This window comes from Castor canadensis, chromosome 7 (assembly GCF_047511655.1).
Source record: "Castor canadensis chromosome 7, mCasCan1.hap1v2, whole genome shotgun sequence".
Classification (NCBI taxonomy): Eukaryota; Metazoa; Chordata; class Mammalia; order Rodentia; family Castoridae; genus Castor; species Castor canadensis.
Genome location: NC_133392.1, coordinates 154,276,118 through 154,296,704, shown reverse-complemented (window position 1 = coordinate 154,296,704; position 20,587 = coordinate 154,276,118). Strand labels below are relative to the sequence as shown.

At 41.1% G+C, this 20,587-nt stretch overlaps 1 protein-coding gene across 11 annotated transcripts in view; it reads left to right on the top strand.

The window, feature by feature from the left end:
- Positions 1 to 20,587, top strand: part of Vps13d (vacuolar protein sorting 13 homolog D) — a 246,848-nt gene that overhangs the window by 124,352 nt on the left and 101,909 nt on the right. For 9 of the 11 annotated variants that reach the window (XM_074081332.1, XM_074081327.1, XM_074081326.1 and 6 more), the window contains 8 exons: positions 850 to 973; positions 2,111 to 2,346; positions 7,167 to 7,275; positions 10,308 to 10,471; positions 11,592 to 11,700; positions 14,092 to 14,271; positions 16,089 to 16,205; positions 17,005 to 17,154. In XM_074081332.1, the coding sequence (XP_073937433.1) occupies positions 850 to 973; positions 2,111 to 2,346; positions 7,167 to 7,275; positions 10,308 to 10,471; positions 11,592 to 11,700; positions 14,092 to 14,271; positions 16,089 to 16,205; positions 17,005 to 17,154 (1,189 nt within the window). Of the gene's footprint in view, positions 1 to 849; positions 974 to 2,110; positions 2,347 to 7,166; positions 7,276 to 9,345; positions 9,933 to 10,307; positions 10,472 to 11,591; positions 11,701 to 14,091; positions 14,272 to 16,088; positions 16,206 to 17,004; positions 17,155 to 20,587 lie in introns of those variants that run through there. The other 2 variants (XM_074081329.1, XM_020160074.2) reach the window with 2 other exon arrangements.

Genomic DNA, 20,587 nt, shown 5'->3' with positions numbered 1-20,587 from the left:
GCTGTGCTCCTGGGAGCTGGTGGAGTCTGAAGGCCAGGGAAGCCAAGTATGTAGCGTGGTGCCCACATCCCTGCTTCATCCAGGACTTCTTTTTTTCTGTTTTTGGTACTGGGGTTTGAACTCAGGCCTGCACTTCACCAGTTCTTTTTTTGTGATTTTTTTTTTTTTTTTTTGAGATAGGGTCTTTTGAACTATTTGCCAGGGCTGGCTTCGAACTGTGATCCTCCTGATCTCTGCTTCCTGAGTAGCAAGGATTATAGGTATGAGCCACAGGCACCCAGCTCAGAACTTCTGTTTGTTAGTACAATGCGCTCCATGCAAGATTTCATTTGGGGTTGGGGAAGGAAATAAAAATGGCAGGGGATTTCTTAGTTACTGTATGGTGATTTTTCTCATTTTGACTGATACTATTCTGTAAAGATGAGCTTTCCAGTCCCTCCAGTGATATAGCCAAATATAATGGTGTTCTCTCTCTCTCCCTCCCTTTCTCACAGCTCCTAATTATGAAAGAGTATCAGTTAATAAATGTTGAAGAGAGCTGTGGACATGGCTCAAGCAGTAGAGCACCTGCCTAGCAAGCACAGGCCCTGAGGACCACCAAATAAAAAAGAAAACGTTGAGGAGATGAGAGAGTTAGGAAATCGTAGTTTTGTGTTATGTTATTAGTTTCTTTCTTTCTTCTTCATTTTTTTCTTTTTTTGCAGTTTTGCAGAACTGGGGTTTGAACTAGTTTCTACTTGAAAAACTATAATCAAGGAGCACACAGCGGGCTGCAGGCTCACCCAGTGTTGTGGCTGTGCGAAGCTTGTCCTCTTTTAACACAGCTTCTCTTGCTTCCTTGTTCTGCAGGGATGCCCTGGGGAAGTGCTTCTTCCTGCGAGTGGAAACCACTCTGCGAGGAGCTACGTACAGGATCTCCTTTAGTGACACAGACCAGTTGCCCCCTCCTTTTCGAATTGACAACTTTTCCAAGGTACCAAGTGTTGAGAGCCAGCTGTGCTTCTTCACGTGTGGGAGGGTGGAGGTAGTGGGGCAGTGGTGCTCCAAAGAAGCTTCCCAGGCTGTCCATGGCTTGACCACCCCGGAAGTCACGACCACTGGTGGGTTCTTCTGGTTATTTTGATTGCTGGGCAGTTTTGTCCAAGATGAAGTAACTTCTTATCCCTCAATACTTTTGACTAGAGAATTTGGTTCACTTGATGTGCTCTGTAGACGTTCCGTAGAGGCAGAGACAGGAATCGAATTGCCCAGTGGCGAAGGGAATGGGCAGTGCTGCTGTTGCTTAGTTACCATGAGCATTTTAATAATTCTTCCAAGGAAAGCCCAATGGAAGCCATTCAATTCTATTTTAAATTCATCCCTTGAATAATTGTATGCCTAATAATCTTTGACTTTCTGTTGTCAATTTGAATACACTGTATTCAAAGTGTGTCACAGGGAACTGGGCTAAAAAGCAGCCTCTAGATGGATAAGACAGCTTCCCTTTGGCCAAGCTGTTGCTGCTGCTGTTTTTTTTTTTTTTTTTGATGGTACAGGGGATTGAACTCAGCTTTGTGTTTGCTATATAAGCTCTGTACCACTTGAGCAATACTCCCAGTCCTTTTGCTTTTTCAGAATTGCTTTCATGCTTTTGCCTGACCAACTTTGCCCAGTGATCTTCCTGTCTCTTCCTTCTGAGAAGCTGAGACTACAGGTGTGTAGCACTGTGCCTGGCTTTTCTTTAAGATGGGGGTCTTGCTAACTTTTGCCCCGGCTGGCCTCAAACCATGGTCCTTCTATCTCTGCCTTTCAAATAGGTAGGAATATACGTGTGGAAATCATTTATGGCCTGTAATCTCAGTTACTCAGAAAGCAGAGGTCAGAGGGTGATAGTCCAAGGCTGGCCTGGCCAAAGCAATAAATTACAACAAAAAAGGGTGGAGATGTGGTTCAAGTGGTAGAATGCTTATCTAGCAAATGTGAGACCCTGAGTTCAATCCCCAGTACCGCCAACAAAAAAAGAAAAAAGAAAAAAAAGCCGTTGAGGAGGTACAATGAGGCACTGACTCACTCACTTTCCAGCAGCACCACTGTGAACCAAGGCCCCTTGTCCTCATCTTCACTGCTCTAGGTTCCCATCGTCTTTACTCAGCATGGTGTAGTGGAACCCAGGCTGCGAACTGAAGTAAAGCCCATGACATCACTGGAGTACGCCTGGGATGAGCCCACCCTGCCCCCCTTCATCACCCTGACCGTTAAGGGGGCGGGCTCCTCAGAGATCAGCTGCAACATGAATGATTTTCAGGACAACCGACAGCTTTATTATGAAAATTTCATTTACATTGCGGCCACGCACACATTCTCTGGGTAATTCTGGATTAAATTACTGTTCATGCAATGCAGAAGGTTTTAATTATTAACTGGTTTTAAATTTTAAGCAGTTTCTGGGGAGACCAAAGTACAAAGGAAGATTTTTTTTTCATTCTTTACTAAATCCTAGGCTCTGGGTCTAACTTGAGAGGTCATTTGGTCTAATTCCTTGTCTTTTGGTGAGCTTAAAATTTATCCAAAGAAGCAAGAGTTTTCTCTTTTTAAACACCCCTTCCTCTAATCCATCCTAGTATTTAACACCTCCTATGAGGTTCCTCCTGTATCTTAAGTTCCTCTTGTATTAAGGTATTATTTTGTATGGATATATGGGTTTCTTTCTTTCTTTCTTTTTTTCAGCTGCTTGTTTATTATTCAGTTTTTTTTTTCTCTTTTTTTTTTTTCCCTGGGTGGGGGTCGGTCTGTCCAGGGGGCTATGCTGATCTGGCCCAGGGTTGTCTGTGGGAGAACCGCATGCCGCTTGGCTCACCTGGTGGTCTGCTTCTCCCAAGCAGGATAGGAGCTGGCGTCTGGCAGCACAGGAGCCCTCCTGGTTTCTCCGTTTAATGTGGAGTGGGGATGCTATGCACGGGCTGGGGGTGTGGAGGTGTTGGAGTTTTGCCTCTTCTTGGTGGTTTATCGTGCAAGGTGTATCTCCAGCGTCTCTCCAAGATTTTACTTTAGGAGCCATGCTTTCTGCTTCCTCCCTCTAGCCGCCATCTTGGAATCCTCCTTTTTTTTTCTTTTCTTTCTTGAGAAAGGGTCTCACTGTGTGGCCTAGAGCTCGTAATCCTGCTTCCACCTCCCATGTCCTGGGATTACAGGGTGCACCACCATGGCTGGCCTTGCATGTATCTCTTAAATATTCTTCCACCTATTTCTTAGTCTGTTTTGCATCTTTCCTTATTTGAAACTTGTTAATCTTCACCATAATTGGTTGTCATCATTCTGACTCCCCTCCCCATGAGAATACTGCTTAAGCAGACACTTAAGGACTCTATCCTACTATTCAGCTAAGGACAACTATAGAAGCTTAGCCATCACAGCAATTCCAATTGCCTGAGAATTAGTCACTGAAACCAGAGTTTTGAACCCAAGACCCAAACTCCTGAGATTCCACATGCCAGGTCACCTGCCCCTAAATGCCAAATAAAGAGGCATGGTGAAGGAAGAGAAAGGAGGCTTATCACACAGCTCGGGACTTGCCGTGGGAAGAGGCAGAGTAAGCACTCAGGCCATCTTCAGCTGTCTTCAGGGTACAGGCATGAGCGATAGGTTTAAATAGAAGAACTGGGGACAGGGGACAAAAGGTGTGCACAGTTAAACAGTCCCAGTCGCAGGTGTGTTCTGGTTGACCATTATCTCAGTCCTAGGGTTCCAAGAAGGGTTCTGGAGAAGATGTTATCATTGTCATCACTTGAGGGGAGGGATCTGGTTCCCATGACCTGAATGCTGCTGCTCCAGGGTGCAGCCTCACCATTATGGGTAATTGCCCTCATTTGGAGGGGTGATCTGTCCTGCAAGTTTCCACTGTTCCTTACAGGAAGTTTCAGTCCCTTGTCATAAAGATGTTACCAGTTCTGTCCTTTCTGGAATCCAAGGTGACTGCAAAGTGACTGCAAAGAGAATTGCTTAGAGCAAAGACAGATACAAAATGAAGGCAGGGATGCCAAGATTTTCCTGTTTTTAGTTAATTCATGGGCCCATGTAAGCAATCAGTGCTTTTCGGCAAAAGCTGTTTAAGCACTTCTTACATCACCACTGTTGTTTGAATGCTTGTAGTTAGAAAACTCAAAGATCATGGAGCTTATTCTGATTCTGTTGTTAGCTTGGCACATACAAAATTCAAAATATTGGGCTCGCAAAAGGTAGCCATTCTCCCAATTTGAGCTACAGCTTACGGGTTCTGTGCTCAATTTAAAGTTTGTATGTGTGGAATGGGAAATGGCTGAATCTTTAGCATTATAAAAATAAATATAAGTCACTTGATGAACAGGACGTTGAAAGTCATAGTCCTTTTTACAACGCTCTGAGTGATTTTGCGTGTGCCCCTGGCCTGCGGGATAACCTCTGCATCTTTGCCATGCCGCCTCCTCTGCCTAAGTTAGGTTTCACAGCATTTGCAGCCAGGTCTCTCCCTAACTCATGCTGGTGGATGGTGTTTATCTTGCTGTGAGTGAGCCAGTGTTTATTTGCTTGTTGTTTGTTTGTTTTTAAAGATGATGGCACTCAGCAGCGTGATATGCTTAAGTGTTTAGTGCCTGAAAAACCAGTTGCAAGTGTGGGTGCCTGCCCCATTTGCTCCTTTTGTTCTGGAGTATTCCAGCAGTTCGTAAGCGCTTTATGTGACGAGTCCGGTGGAGGGTATGGACTGGGGGCTGCCTGTGCAGATCAGGTAGAAGAAAAGTTCGTGGAAATCCCAGTATGTACAGTCTAACAGAGAATTTGAGCGTGCTTGGTGTGGGAAGACCTGAACCATCTTTTGGAGTATTTTAGATACTCTTTCTTGGCATTTTTGGAAGGAATTCATGATGGGAAAAAGTAGGGTTTTCAAAAAAAAAAATTTGTTTTTATTGAGGTGAAATTCACATAACATAAAGTTAATCATTTTAAAGTTAACAGTGCAGTGGCATTTGATAAATTTTTGATGTTCACTTATACCTAGTTCTGGAACATTCTTATCATCCCCAAAAGAAACCCCCAAATGCATTAATCAGTTACTTCTCATTCTCCCCTCCCTTCAGCCTTAGCAATCACTAATCTGCTTTCTGTCTCCACGGGTTTACTTATTCTGGGTATTTCGTGTACATGGATCAGGTAAGTGGCCTTTTGTGTTTGCCTTCTTGCACTCAGCATAATATTTTGGACTTTCAGCTACATTGTAACATGTATTTCATTGTTTTAGGGAAAGTATTCCGTCCTTTTATGGCTGAGTAATACTCTATTGTATCTGTACACTGCATCTTATTTCCCCATCCATCCATGGACAGTTGGGTGTTTCCGTCTTTTGACTGTTGTCCTAGTGCTGTTTTTTTAGCATGCCCGTGCATGTGTTTGAGAGTGTTTGTTCTCACTTCTTTCATGTTACTGGCCAGGAGTGGACTTGCTTGTTCTGTATAACTCTGTGTAACTGTTTGATACGCTGCAGCTATGTTTCCAGAGTGGCTGCATCATTCATTGCATGTTCCTGCCAGCAGCGTACCTACGCACCAGTGCATAGTGTTTAGTGGTTTTTAATTATGCTTATGCTAGGGGTATGAGGTGTATCTCATTATGGTTTGATTTATATTTGTTTTTTGTCATATTGGGGATTGAACCCAGGCCCTCATGCTTGTTACCATTTGAGCCGTGCCCCAGTTCTTTTGCTTTTTAAATAGTATTTGTGGATTTTTTTTTTTCAGTTAGGGTCTTGCACTAACTGGGCATAGGCTGGCCTTGAGCCTGCATCCTAACTCTGTCTTCTGAGTAACTGGGATTGCAGGTGTGCAGCACCACACCCGACCTTCTTGATTATCATGTGTTAAATGCACATTTCTTTTCTTTTCTTTTCTTTTTTTTTTTTTTTTTTATGGTGGTAGTGGAGTTTGAACTCAGGGCCTCACGCTTGCTAGGCAGGTGCTTTACCATGTGAGCCGCTCCACCACTCCTTTTTGTATTGGGTGTTTTTGTGATAGGGTCTTGTGAACTGTTTGCTGGAGCTGGCTTTGAATTGCAATCCTCCTAATTTCTGCCTCCTGAGTAGCCAGGATTACAGGCATGTGCCACCTGCACCTGGCTGTTTTTCTTAATAACCAGTGATGTTGCACATTTTTTCATGTGCAACAATAATGGCCATTGTATATGTTCTGTGGAGAAATGTCTGTTCAAATCCTCTACTCATCTTAAAACTGAAGTATTTGTGTTTTTATTACTGAATCGTAAGGGTTCTTTATATAATCTAATATCTGTCCCTTATCAGATGTATGATTTGAAAATAGTTCTCCTATTCTGTGAGTTTTTTACTTTCTGATGACAGAAAAATAAAAGACAGAGTCCTTTATTTTGATGAAGTCTAATTTATGTAATTTTGTTTTCTTTTTGTCACTTATGCATGTGTTGTCATGAGACTTAATTTTTAACTCTGATTTTATTAATACCTTTTGTGATAAAACAGATTAACAGAAATAGGTGAAAAATCGAAGCCTCAAATGCTCCAAGTGTAGCTAGTCTGCAACATCCCATAAAGTTTAGGGTTTTTAAGCCAACAGGATTTAATTGGAGGAAGGGGCTTATTAACTCTTTGCTTTCTTTTCATCCTAAAAGGACTTCTGATTTCCTGCTAAGATTTGGGGTACAGCGATGCTCTCACTGGCAGAATAGAGCTGGTTGTTGGTCATGTGGGATGCTTTAGGTTTTGCCTTTTGGGGGCCTCTAAATATATGGTCATCCTTGTATAACTGAATTTTAAGCCACTAAAATTATCAGGAGAAGGGAAAATGCAAGAGTATATTTTTTACAAATAAGTGAAATCTGTGAATTGTACAGGAAAAATGTACAACCCCAAACTTTTTACCTCTCAAGTCAGACTTTTATATTTTAAAAAGTTTTCTTCCTCCTTCTCCTCCTCTTTTTTAAAAAAGTTTACTTTTTTAAATATTTATATATATATAGCTCAGGCTGGTCTCAAATTCACATTCTTCCTGCCTTAGCCTTCCAAGTGTTGAGATTATAGGTGCTCCAAACATTTTATTCTTTAATAAAGATTTTATGCACTTGATTACAAAAACTTTGCTGCATGCGTGAATGCATGTGCACATGTGTACTCACTTATTTGACCTTAGTTTGCAGGAGGGGACTGGACGGCCTGTGGCTTCCAATAAGGCCATCACCTGCGCAGAGCTTGTCTTGGACGTCTCACCAAAGACACAGCGTGTCATCCTAAAGAAGAAGGTGAGAGAGCGAAGGCACTGGTATTTAGAATAAAGGATTGTGCCACTGGAAGGGAGCTTAGAGCCATCTAGAGTCTTTGACAGTTGAGGAAATGGGAGTTTGGGTTGAGTCCTGCTTAAAGGTTTGGAACTTCATGTTCTTTGCTGTGTCCTGAAACTTGGTGCCAAAATTCCAAGCCTCATCCTCAAGGTCCTCTTTTGAGAAGCTAATGTTTGAATTTGTGATTTGTGTTTTCATTACTTTATTCTTCTGGTAATAATGCTTCCCTAATCTCCTTAAACTGAGTCAATGAAACACCGCAGTGGTGTACTAGTAGCCCCGCACAGAGAAGAAAGACACTGGAGTTTGACCTCTTTTCTAGTAAGCTTGGGGAAATGTTTCAGTTCCTGGACCTAGATTTGGAGAGAAAGGCAGTAAAATTTGGTCAGAAGTATTAAAAATGATAGGAAGACTGGTCATAAGAGTTTGAAACTGGAAGATGACAGTTTGGGAGCCCAGTGGTGCAGAGGCCACTTTTGGGGGCGGGAGATGGGTAATCACTTGAAGCACATCGACTGTGGGATGCATTCCTGATGCTGCATATAACTTAAGTCATACAATTCAATCTGATGGAGGATGTCTGTTCACTCTGAAGTGACATCCACGAGGCTGCGGCCTCGCTTGTTGACAGTTGGTTTGCTTTTGCACTTATGCAGCTCTTGACATGTTTTCTAGCCATCAGGGCCACTACAACTCCCCACCCTAGCATACACACAGTCCTGTGGATTCCTCTTTTCCTTGGCTCCATCTAGAGGTTTTGGGACCAGATTGTGAGGGGACAGGGAAATGGAGCTAGAAGGAGAATGGTATCTTTCAAGGTTTTTTGTTTTGTTTTTTTGGGTGGTACTGGGGATTGAATTCAGGGCCTTGCACTTGCTAGGCAGGCACTCTACCACTTGAGCCGCATCTGCAGCCCTTTTTGCTTTGGTTTATTTTTTCAGACAGGGTCTTGCTTTTACCTGGGGCTGGCCCTTGGCCCTTGATCCTTCTACCTACTCCATCCATGTACCTGGGATTCCAGGCATGCCCCACCTTGCCTGACTTGTTTTTTGAGATAAGGTCTCACTAACTTTTTTTGTCCAGGCTGGCCTCAAGTTGTGATGCCCCTAACTCCTCTCAGGTTTTTAAATGGAGATGGTGGTTTCCAGCTGAGGATGCACTGCAGGTAGGGCATCAGTAGAAATTCCTGTATGGAAATTTATCTCACCTGAGCATCTGTGCTATGATTCTCAATCTGCTGGACACTGGAATGCTTTCCTGTGTGGGGTAGGTGAGAAGCAGGTATCTGAGGATGACAGATGGGGAGTGTAGCCCTTTTTCAACTACTTGTAGACACAAGAGTCAGCAGCACCCAAGAGAAAGAGGAGAGCAGCTTTCTAGCTTCCACTTGTGGCTTAGCCACTTAAAGATAGATGGTATTTCCTGTTACTTGCTGAGCTTCATTTTCCTACTGGCTGCCCAGGTGTTTTAGAAGGCTCATATGAGATAATATGCATAGGGTTAAATGAGTAATCGCCAAAACCTGGCCTGTAGTGAGTTCTCAATAGGTATTTTTACTTAGAGTATGTAATGATTTGTGTAGACTTTCATGATTGACCTGGAAGCCCAAGTGCTGTTTCCAAATATTTCTAAGAAGAACATTTACTAAGAATTAACAGCAAAGCCAGGCACTGGTGGCTGATGCCTGTAATCCTAGGTACTTAAGAAGCTGAGATCAGGAGGGTGGTAGTTAGAGGCCAGCCCAGGGCAATAGTTCTCCAGAGACTCCCATCTCCAAAATAACCAGAGCAAAATGGACTGAAGGTGTGGCTCACGTAGTAGAATGCTCCTTTGCAAGTGTGAAGTTCTGAGTTTAACCCCCAGACCCACTAAAAAATATAAATAAATAAAAATAAGAAAGAATTAACAACAATCAAGTTACTGTAACCTTTGAATATAACCAACTTAACATTTGAATATAATCAATTTGTAAAAATTAGAAACAGTATGGTGTATGTAGACACTTGATATCTCTGGTATATGGTTCCACAGAGACTGCAGAAGCATTGAGGTGAAACCACAATGTGTAGAGCTTAGTACAGTACTGTGGATACTGGATTCATTTTCACCATAACTTCACCCAACTTCTGCTAAAGATATGTACCTTTCAACACATCTAAAATTTTCACTTAATCACTTGAATGAAGCACATTACATGTCCTTTTGGCTTGGGAGGGTTACTATAACTCTTACCTTGCTTTTTGGGCACCATTTGCTTTTAGGGAGGCATACTGCATTTTCACAAAATTAAGGGCAAGGAAATATGATTTAAACAGAACTGATGGAAATATGGGACTCACTGAGAGCTTCTCCTCAACAAATGAGCTGCATAATGTGCACGTGGAATTTAAATTTGTTGTTTTTGAAATTTCCTTGATTTTTGATAATTTATTATTCTTTGACTATGCTCAAAACTGGGCAATAAATCTGAATAAGGCGGGTTCATTACAGTTCCCTCATAAACACTGGGGAGGAGTAGAGGACTGCCAGCAAGTTCTCATTGTTTGCACGTTACAGGCTCACTAACGATCAGATATTCAACGTCATACATTCTTTATAGAACTGGATCCCTCTTTAAGGTAAGGGCACATAATCACCATCTAGAGCAGCGGTGATTATGGCAGGATAGCTAGGGTAGGAAATTGCACAGCTATTTGTTTCTGATGTTTGATAAGGAAAAAATACTAGATATGTGAAAAGAATACATTTTTTAAAATTTACATTGTTTGTAATTTTTTCATTGTTTGGTTCAAGTGTTTAGAGTATTTCATTCTAAGTGCAACTAGAAGTTGACAATAATGAAAGCTTTAATTGAGCATTTATATGATGTGGAAAAATACCTAAGTACAGTTCTACTTGAGCACTCATCCAGCCCTCAGAGACAGCTCTAAGGAGAAAAGCTAGCTGTGGCCATGCATCATGTCTCTGTCCATCTTGCATTGTCTGCTCCCCAGGAACCAGGGAAGCGATCCCAGCTCTGGAGGATAACGGGCACAGGAATGCTGGCCCACGAGGGCTCTGCAGTTCCTCACAACCCCAGCAAGCCCTCAGCCACACGCCCCACTGAGGGCTCTGCCATCCTGGATATTGCTGGGCTTGCTGCAGTAACTGACAACAGGTAATCTCTAGTAACCATCCAGTCAAGCTCATTGCCTCAAGTTCAGAGGAGTCGTAAACATGAGTTCTGTAAACCTCATAAAAATTTGTATTTTTATATTCCTTTTTATCTATCTTACTTATTTTTAAATGTTTTTCTTAGTATCTAATAGTTGTACAGGCAATTTCACTATGACATTTCCATAGATGTGTACAGTGTATCCCGGTTTGTTCATCTCCTCCATTATTCTCCCTTCCCCTCTTAAAACGGCTTCAATACATTTCATTATTCCATATTCATACGTGTGGAGAAAATGCGTCAACCATAGTCACCCCCCTCCCCCCGCCCCCATCCTCCCCTTCTGCCCTTAACACGACCTGTTTTACATTTGTGTCCTTCATTGTTTGTTTTCATGTTGGTAAGTAAGAATTTGTATTTTTATATTTGTGGTTTTTTCTTCAATGACAGAAGTCTGTCAAATTCCCAAACATGAGTGCTGGACTTTTCATTTAATATTTTGAAGTTATTATGACAATACCCATACAGATGTTAAGAAATGTCAAATAATAAAAATATGTTATGTAAAGTAAGTATTTCTTTCACCCAAACTTCTAGTCTATCCTTACTCCCTAAAAGTGAGCAGAAATTAAATTACTAAGAGGCTAGTCGGATGTGTTCTTATGAGTAGCTCCTTGGATTTAAATCAGCTTATTAAGTTTGAATGAGTTATTCTGTGTGTCTGGGCCTTAGTTTCTCCGTAAAATCAATATATTTATTTTCATTTGATTCCTTATTTACTTCCAAAAAGACTTGTAAGTTAAAACATAAAATAAAAGTATTTAGAAATTAAACAAAAAAGACTTGAGAAGATTTTAAATATTTTTAGCAGTTTTTCCCTGCATAGTGCATGATAACTCATCCTTGTGAGATGTGGAACCTGTGTTCTGCGTCTTGCATTCTGTTTTATTCCTCTTTCCTCCCTGAGAGATTGCCTAACTGCCATGTAGGTGAAGCTAATTTGCACATGAGATTTTAAGGCGGAGACTGCAGGGAGGAGGAAGAGCATGGTCTGTCTGACCCACACATTCTCTTCAGGCCTGAAGACATTGACCCAGAGGTCTTGTTACATTTCCTTGTCCAGATACGAGCCGCTGATGCTACGAAAGCCTGACCGCAGGCGAAGCACAACCCAGACGTGGAGTTTCCGAGAAGGAAAACTGACCTGTGGCTTGCATGGGCTGGTTGTCCAGGTCAGGCGCTTTTCACATCCTCAGTTTGAGTTGGCAGGGCTTGAGCCTTCTTTGAAACAAAGTCTCAACTAAGTTGCCCATGATAAATTGTTAAATGGGAAACATAAATTATAGAGCAATACCTCTCCATTATTCTGTTATTCCATTTTTTTTTTTTGTTAAAGGGAAGTCATGAAGGTTTTTGTGCATCTGTGTGTTACCTATGTGAGATATATTCTTGAAAGAAATAGACAACAAATGTGTTAAGCGTGGTTGCCTTCAGCAGTGGGACTTTTATTTCTTAGTTTGTTTGGATTTTTTTTTTTTTTTCTGATGACATAGATTACCGAGGTACTTTTTAAAAGAAGGAAATAAAAGTATCAACTAAAAGCCCAACACTTCAATGTTAGACCCATGGGTTAATTTTATACTCATGTCACCACTACAGCAGTCTTTTGTAAAGTGTTGTAGGAACTGGTGATTCCCTTTATTTCTGCATTTTTAGCAAGATCTAAATAAACATTTAATTGTTAACTGCAAATGTCTCAATCAAGATTGTTAGACAATTTCCTCTGTCTTCAACTCAGCCCATCTATTCTATAATAAACTCTAAGATACTTTATAAGAAGTATGTGTTTGGAAAATTACCAAGAGTTTGGATTTTCTGCCCTTTAGGCTTCAGGCTGGAGTGGGCCCATGGGTCTGAGATGAGCAGGCAGAAGGTGGCACAGAGGCTTGAGCACACAGGAACTGTGTGCAGTTCTGCCTCAGCCTGGGCTTTGTCAAGAAAGAGAGCTCTTAGTATGCTTGTCCCTGGTAGAGCCAGGCTGTCCTTTCATACAGGGAGATTGCAGTCCAAGGCAGTGGGCATAACTGTAAGGAGTCTCTTCCTGCTGTGTGTGACATTTATTTTCTTTATCTCTATTGCCCTGGGCCTTTTTCATCAAAGGCAAGCTGCTTACTTATATGAAGCACACATCTGGAATGTGTTTGTGATTTTCAATTAGCAATGCAATTCAGACATCTAAAAGCCAAGAAGGCTTTTCTAATAGTGGGTTCTGGGTCTCACCCTGACTTTTCTTCTAGTTTTTTCTGGCCCATGTAATGCTGATTCTCTTGGGCATTCTCCCTCACATCCCTTTCTGATGTTTGTTGGTTCCGGAGTAAGTCGCATCATTTCTGTGCTTGTGAGTGGCCCCATAATAACAGTACTCAGCAAGGCAGAATGTGTTTAGGTTAGGGAAATCAGCTTGTTTCAGTCTCATTCTGCTGAATAAAGTAATTGAAGACATTAAAACATTTTTCCAACACTGCCGTTATTAGGTTGTATATATATTTCTAAAGTTACTGGGCCATAAACCGTTGCTCTGTATTGAAATCTATCCCTCTACACCAGCTCATTGGTCAGTGTCGGAACATCAACAGAAGGGATTCAGCCTCTCGTGGTACCTGCCTCTCTAGCCACATCACTCTCCCACAGGCCTAGTCTTCTAGTACTACTTTCCATGTGGGGCATACAATAAGAAAGTAGCTTTTTTCCAAAAAGTCTGCAAAACTGGGCATCTAGTGACATTCTCAGAACTGTGCTGCATTTTAGAAGAGGGACCAGCTTTTGACTATTTGAGCTGACGTCCAGCCATAGACCTGTTTGGGAGTTAACTTTTCTTTGGCAGTAATGGGGTTTGAACTCAGAGCCTCACACTAGCTAGGCAGATGCTCTACTATTTGAGCCACACCTCTGGCCCTTTTTGTTTAAGTGTTTTCAGATAGGGTCTTGACTTTTGCGCAGGCAAGCCTGGGACCACGATCCTCCTACTTACGCTTCCTTCCTGGCTGGAATTACAGACACGTCCACCTTATGCCCTGTTTATTTGTTGAGATGAGCTCTTACTAACTTTATGTCCCAGTAGGCCTCAAACTACAGCCCTTCTCATGTCGGCCTCCTGAGTAGCTAGAATTATAGGTGCGAGCCGTGCTGTCTGCCTGTGGAATTTCTTAACTCTAGAATTTTCTTCTTATTAGAAAGCTGAATGATATAATAGTTGTCTTATTTTCAGACTATTTCGGCTTCTTAGATAAACTAATGAGAATACCCAAATGAGGCTAACTTTGGCTACTTTTTTTAAAGGTTAGAATTTATTACAAGGCAGAGTAAAATCGATAAACTGGACTTATCTTTCACTGAACATGTGCATGTAACCCCCAAGCCCACGCAGTGTCCCTTACCATCTTGCTCACATGACCCTCACTCTTTGTCTGCAAAGTTGAATGAATAATAAATGCTTTGCTATACATAGGTCATGCTTCTCCAAAAGAGAATTTAAATTCAATAATTGTTTTCAAATATCAGGTTAAATTGTCAAAGTCAGTGCCTTTGTCTTTTCTTATACATTTTTACTCCAATGTCTTTAGGCCAAAGGAGGACTTTCTGGATTGTTTGATGGAGCTGAAGTAGTCCTTGGTCCTGACACATCTGTGGAACTTTTGGGACCAGTTCCACCTGAGCAACAATTTATTAATCAGAAAATGAGGCCTGGTTCTGGAGTATTATCCATCAGAGTCATCCCAGATGGACCAACCAGAGCACTCCAGGTGATAACTTATCATAAGAGCTGGCATGAAACTCCTGTCCTCCCCTCCCTTGTAATAAGTCATTCAGCAGTAATTGCTGAACACACTCAAGCTGCATTTGAGGTTACGGTGTCTTCACCTGTAAAATAGAGATAGATCTATATCATAAAGTTGCTTTGAGAAGTGCAGTGTAAGTAAATGCAAGTATAAAGTATAATCAAAATGTAAGTATACTCTAATTTTAAAAAGTATAAGAATTAAAGCCAAGGCTAAGAGCACTGCATAGTATTATTGCCGTTATTAGTCAGTCTGCTAATATTTAAGTGATTGATATATTAATGACATTAACAATAAGAAGATATGAAGTCCCTAATCAGACAATTAAAATGTTGTGTTTTGAGGGTAGAACAGAGGTTGTGTAGAAAGGATTTGGATCTGGATTTGGAGGTTAGAAACCTTCCTAGGAGAAGTAATGCTTAAGCTGAACACTGGAGGTCAGCAGGAAGGAGTTAGCCAGAGAAGGAGGACTGGAGGTGTGGCTCAAGGGGCAGAGCACCTGCTTTGCAAGTGCAAAGCTCTGAGTTCAAACCCCAGTCCACAGATAAAAAAACAAACAAATTGGTGCTTTGCACACAGAGAAGGAAAGGTGGGGGCACTGTCTTCAGGGAGGAGCACGTTCATCCTGCAGTTATTGATATGGCAGGCACAGTTCTAAGTGAGCAAACAGACAAAATTACCTGACTTCATACAGTTTACATTCTAGAGGGTAGGTAATCAATGAGAGATAAATGTCATAAGTAAGTTACATGGTATTGGGAAACTGATTAGTGAAGACTCACAGGTCAGAGGCTGGCCTCTGCCCAACTGCTATGTAGACTGCAGTGAGAAATGAGGCTGCAGGTAGAGCAGGGGCTAGCCATCAAAGTCTGGAATGTGCACCAAAGATGGTGTGGTGTTTCTAAGGCTTGCAGGAGTCATGGATTGGCATGATCAGAATTTGTTTTAGATAACTCACTCTGGCTGCAGTGTGGTAAGTTGGAGTAGAGAAAGCACGGTTAGGAGGCTCTGGCAGAAATGTGAATGAGAGATGAAGGTGGCCTGAACTGAAATAAACAGACAACTGAGATGGGCATGAGGGCAACAGAGGGAAACAAATGAAAATAAAGCTAATTTAGGAGTAGAGTCAGTCAGACTTAGTGGTTGACCAAGTGTAGGGATGAGAGAGAGGAAGGAGTCAAGGATAGCCTCCACAGTTCCACTTTGGGCAGTAAAGAGGATGACAATCCAGATCCCTAGGCAACAAATGCAGAGTAGCCTTGTGGGGAAATGAGGAGGAAAGTTTGGGAGTTGCTGAGTTAAGGTCATTACGTGATACCTATGTGAAGATGTCCAAAAGTCATTGTAAATATGGGCCTAAGGCTCAAGGAAGACACTGTGTTGGAGGTGTGGACTTACTGGTCATGCTCTCAGAGGTGATACATCATAGTCCTCACCCTAATCTACAATACAGCTTTACAAAGCAGTTGCTCAAGGCAAAAATGAAGGCTGTGCTCTTGAGGTTTGCTCATTTTGACTTGAGTTGTAATTCCAGATCACCTGCAGGTGTCAACTGCAATTATGCAAACCTGTTAAGGTATTCAGCTTGAGAGTTTGCTGTGTAGACTCAGAACCATATATGCTTCATTGTTACACAAAGCCTAGTAGTGCCTGGAAACCACTAAAATCCATAGGATTTTTGGGTATAAAGTGACTTAAGACCTAAACGGTTGACATGGGTTAGAGTGGATTTCCCTATGGAGGTGTGAACCCTCTTTATATGGTATTTTATTTGACTTCAGATAACAGATTTCTGCCTGCGGAAAAGTGACCACTCATCATATGAAGTGGATGAATTTCCTGTGACTGACCAAGAGCTGCAGAAACTAAGGAGTCCAGACACAGAACTAGAATTGGAAGTAAGCTTTACATGCTGTAAACTTACTTTCTTGTATCATCGATTTGTTGAGAATTTTTCTCTGTGGTTTTCTATTTTCTTTCTGCCCTGCATGAAATCTAAATATGGTTTTGCTTCACTGTGTTTACTGTCACATTAGGGATGTGTGAATGTTATGTAAATGATAGCTAAAGTTTATGGGAATCAGAATGTAACAAACGTTACTAAAGTAAGATAACAAAAAAGGAAGCTAAACTATTGAAATTTAAATAAGATTTAAGATAATGAATAAGAAAACTCTTTTTTTTTTCCTCCAGTTGACTTTGACATCTTTTTCTCCCTCTCTTTGGTCATTGGGAAGAGAAAGGAAAGTTTGAAAAGGAAGATGCGATGAATACAGAGAAGCACACTTATACTCATTGAATGATGTTTTAAAAAATGAAATGCCCATGTGTAAAGTGCCATGTCAGATGTTATGGAGGTGCATTGAATAACTGGTTAAGAGCTTGCTTCCTCCCAAACCGAAGGATGATTCTGACACAATTGCACTCCTGTACTGCAGAGTCCTCAGGGCTCTGGCCAGGTGCTGTCACATCCCTCTGTGCTCTGGCCTGAGTGGGAGTACACGTAAGCAGGGAGGCAGCTAGTGAGATGAGGGCATGTGTGCCAAAAAGGTGAATAACAGGACTGTTTTCCTTGAGTAGTTTTCATTGCTCAGAGTAAAGAATGAAGGGATTTGAAGCCACTTGCTTCCTTATCTCCCTTGGGTACCATGAGCTTTGTTTTAAATAATCACTGGGCTGTGTTTGGATTCCTTTCAGGTACTTGTGAGGTTAGAAGGTGGAATTGGTGTGTCCTTAATTAATAAAGTCCCAGAAGAACTGATCTTTGCAAGTCTTTCAGGAATCAATGTCCACTATACCCAGTTGGCAAGCAGTCACATGCTTGAACTCAGCATTCAAGATGTGCAGGTAAGGAGGGAAGTTCCAGAATTGTTAACCTTGTTTTCATGATGAATATCCAACCAGCTTTATTTTTTTTTTTCATTTTTCTTTTATTATTCATATGTGCATACAAGGCTTGGTTCATTTCTCCCCCCCTGCCCCCACCCCCTCCCTTACTACGCACTCCGCCCCCTCCCTCTCCCCCCCCCTCAATACCCAGCAGAAACTATTTTGCCCTTATTTCTAATTTTGTTGTAGAGAGAGTATAAGCAATAATAGGAAGGAACAAGGGTTTTTGCTGGTTGAGATAAGGATAGCTATACAGGGCATTGACTCACATTGATTTCCTGTGCGTGGGTGTTACCTTCTAGGTTAATTCTTTTTGATCTAACCTTTTCTCTAGTACCTGTTCCCCTTTTCCTATTGGCCTCAGTTGCTTTAAGGTATCTGCTTTAGCTTCTCTGCGTTAAGGGCAACAAATGCTAGCTAGTTTTTTAGGTGTCTTACCTATCCTCACCCCTCCCTTGTGTGCTCTCGCTTTTATCATGTGCTCATAGTCCAATCCCCTTGTTGTGTTTGCCCTTGATCTAATGTCCACATATGAGAGAGAACATACGATTTTTGGTGTTTTGGGCCAGGCTAACCTCACTCAGAATGATGTTCTCCAATTCCATCCATTTACCAGCGAATGATAACATTTCGTTCTTCTTCATGGCTGCATAAAATTCCATTGTGTATAGATACCACATTTTCTTAATCCATTCGTCAGTGCTGGGGCATCTTGGCTGTTTCCATAACTTGGCTATTGTGAATAGTGCCGCAATAAACATGGGTGTGCAGGTGCCTCTGGAGTAACCTGTGTCACAGTCTTTTGGGTATATCCCCAAGAGTGGTATTGCTGGATCAAATGGTAGATTGATGTCCAGCTTTTTAAGTAGCCTCCAAATTTTTTTCCAGAGTGTCCAACCAGCTTTAATGTTTGGTGTTCTAAAGACTTTACAACTTGGGAGGAAACATCTTGTTGTGACCTTCAAAAAAATCATCCCATGAAATAGTTGTTTCCACCCAAATTTGTCTCATTACCTTTTCTGTACAGAACAATTCCAAATATAGTAGCAGTGCATAAAAAAAATTAGATAAGTCAATCAAGGTGTCATGAAAGAAGGTGACCTATAGTTTTCCATCTTACCAATAGAAAAAAGAACAAAAGGTCATGTAACCATCACTTGGAGGAGTTAAGATTCATCACAGGGAGAAACAACAGGGGAACTGGACTTCCTCTTCCAGTCAAAATGAAACAGTAGGGACTGGATCTCTCCCACCTGAAATAACCCCAAAATCCATACAAAATAAGGAGACAACAGCTTTAGGACACTAGGCAGCAGACAACAAAGGACAGTGACACCTGAAAGGTGGGAAACAAAAGAGGTGATCCCTGTAGTTGACCTAGCTTACTGCCTTGAGAACGTTCCAGGCTATGGGAGAAGAAACTGTGACAGAACCCTGCAGAGTGGATAAACTGAAAAATCAGGGCAGAAAGTCCATAGAGACCAATACAGCTATGTTGATAGGGCAGTATACCTGTGAGGAGACAGCTGCACAGAAAGAAAACCCTGGAGATCCATGCAGGGTCCCCTCGAGTATTCAGCTGAATACCAACCAGTGTGAGGAAACTAGTTTTCTAAAAGGATCAAAGGAAACAATGCCTGCCACCACAGCCAGACTGGAAATCTAAGAGTGCAAGGGGACGTTGAGAAGAATCTCAGGCAACCCTTGCCCCTATGGTTAATTAGCCCTAGACTGAGCACTACTCTGAGCCTGCCTAGCAAATCAGAAAAGGAAGATTGAAAAGAATCAACCTGATTCCGACTAAGTTAACTGTATCCCTGAACAAAGCTCAAGAAGACTTTATTGGAATATGAAGATATCCAGCACCCAACAAGGCAAACTTCACAGGCTAACACCCTGTCAGAAATTGCCAGGTATATAAATGGGTGGGAAAGAATACTGTGAAACCAAGAGAATAAGCCATCAAACTGACCCAGAACGAATGCAGATGTTAAAAGTCTCAGAAAATACTAAAATAGAACTGTTATTCTGTGTATTCAAAAAGACCTGGACTACATCAAAACTCAAATTTCTAGAGATGAGAATGAAATAGAAACTGCAGTGGATGGAATGTAACATACAACCTGGGTGGAAACTGTAGTTGGCCTCCACATCTGAGAGGCCAAACAGCCTCAGATCAAAAACACTTGTGAAAAATTGAGTTTGTACTGAATATGTACATACATTTTCTTGTCATTATTCCCTAAACAATACAGTATAACAACTATTCACACAGCATTTACATTGTACAAGGTGCTATAAATAATCTAGAGATGATTTTAAAGTATATGGGAGGTTTTATGTATGTTATTTACAAATATTTCACCATTTTATCTAAGAGAAAGGGCTATTGGTCAATTTTGGTATCTGAAGATAGTCCTGAAATCAATCCCCTGTCACTACTGAAGGATGCAGGTTTTGGTGTAGGTACATCATACTCAAATTACTCAAAACCAATGATGAAGCAGCTCCAGGAAAAAAAGACATGTTACCTACAAAGGAACAAAGATAAGAATGTCAACACATTCTTTAAACATCTTTAAAGTAGTTAAGGGGAAGGGAAAAAAACCCTGTCATTCTAGAATTCTATGCCCAGCAAAAATATCTTTCAAAAACAAGAGTGAAGATGTTTTTAGGCATAGAAATACTAAAACAATTCATTATCTGCAAACCTGCATCCTCCCCCAAAATGACAAAAGACATTGTTGAACTGATAAAATGATAGATGGAAATTCAGATCTACACAAATTAGGGAAAACACCTGACGTGATAACTACATGAGTAAATATTTACAATTATTTTCTTCCTATTTAAACTCTTGAGATAATGATTGTTTAGGCAAAAGTAGTAATGCTATATTTTGAAGTCTGTGACATATGGAAGAGTAAAATGCGTAATAGCAAAAGGCTAAAGGGGTGAAATAGAAGCATATTACTGTAATTTTCTTATACATGATGTAGTATATCATTTAAGTGTAGACTGGTAAAGACCAATACTATAAACCCTAAAACAGCCACCAAATAATAAAACAAAGAGAAATAATTTTCCAATAAAGGAGATAAAATGGAATAAAAAGTACCCAGTTAATCCAAGAGAAGGTAGAAAATGTGGGAAAGAATAGATGGGACAAATAGAAAACAAGTAACAAGATGGTAGAGTCAAACTTAACTGTCTGCTAATTAAGTATAAATGCAATAAACACCCCAGTCAAAAGGTAGAGATAGTTAGAGTGTATAAAAAATTAAGATCCAATTATATTCTATCTATAAGAAACCCACATTAGTTGGGAGTGGTGGTACATGTATTTAATCCCAGCACTCCTGAAGACTGAAGTAGGAGGATCATGAGTTTG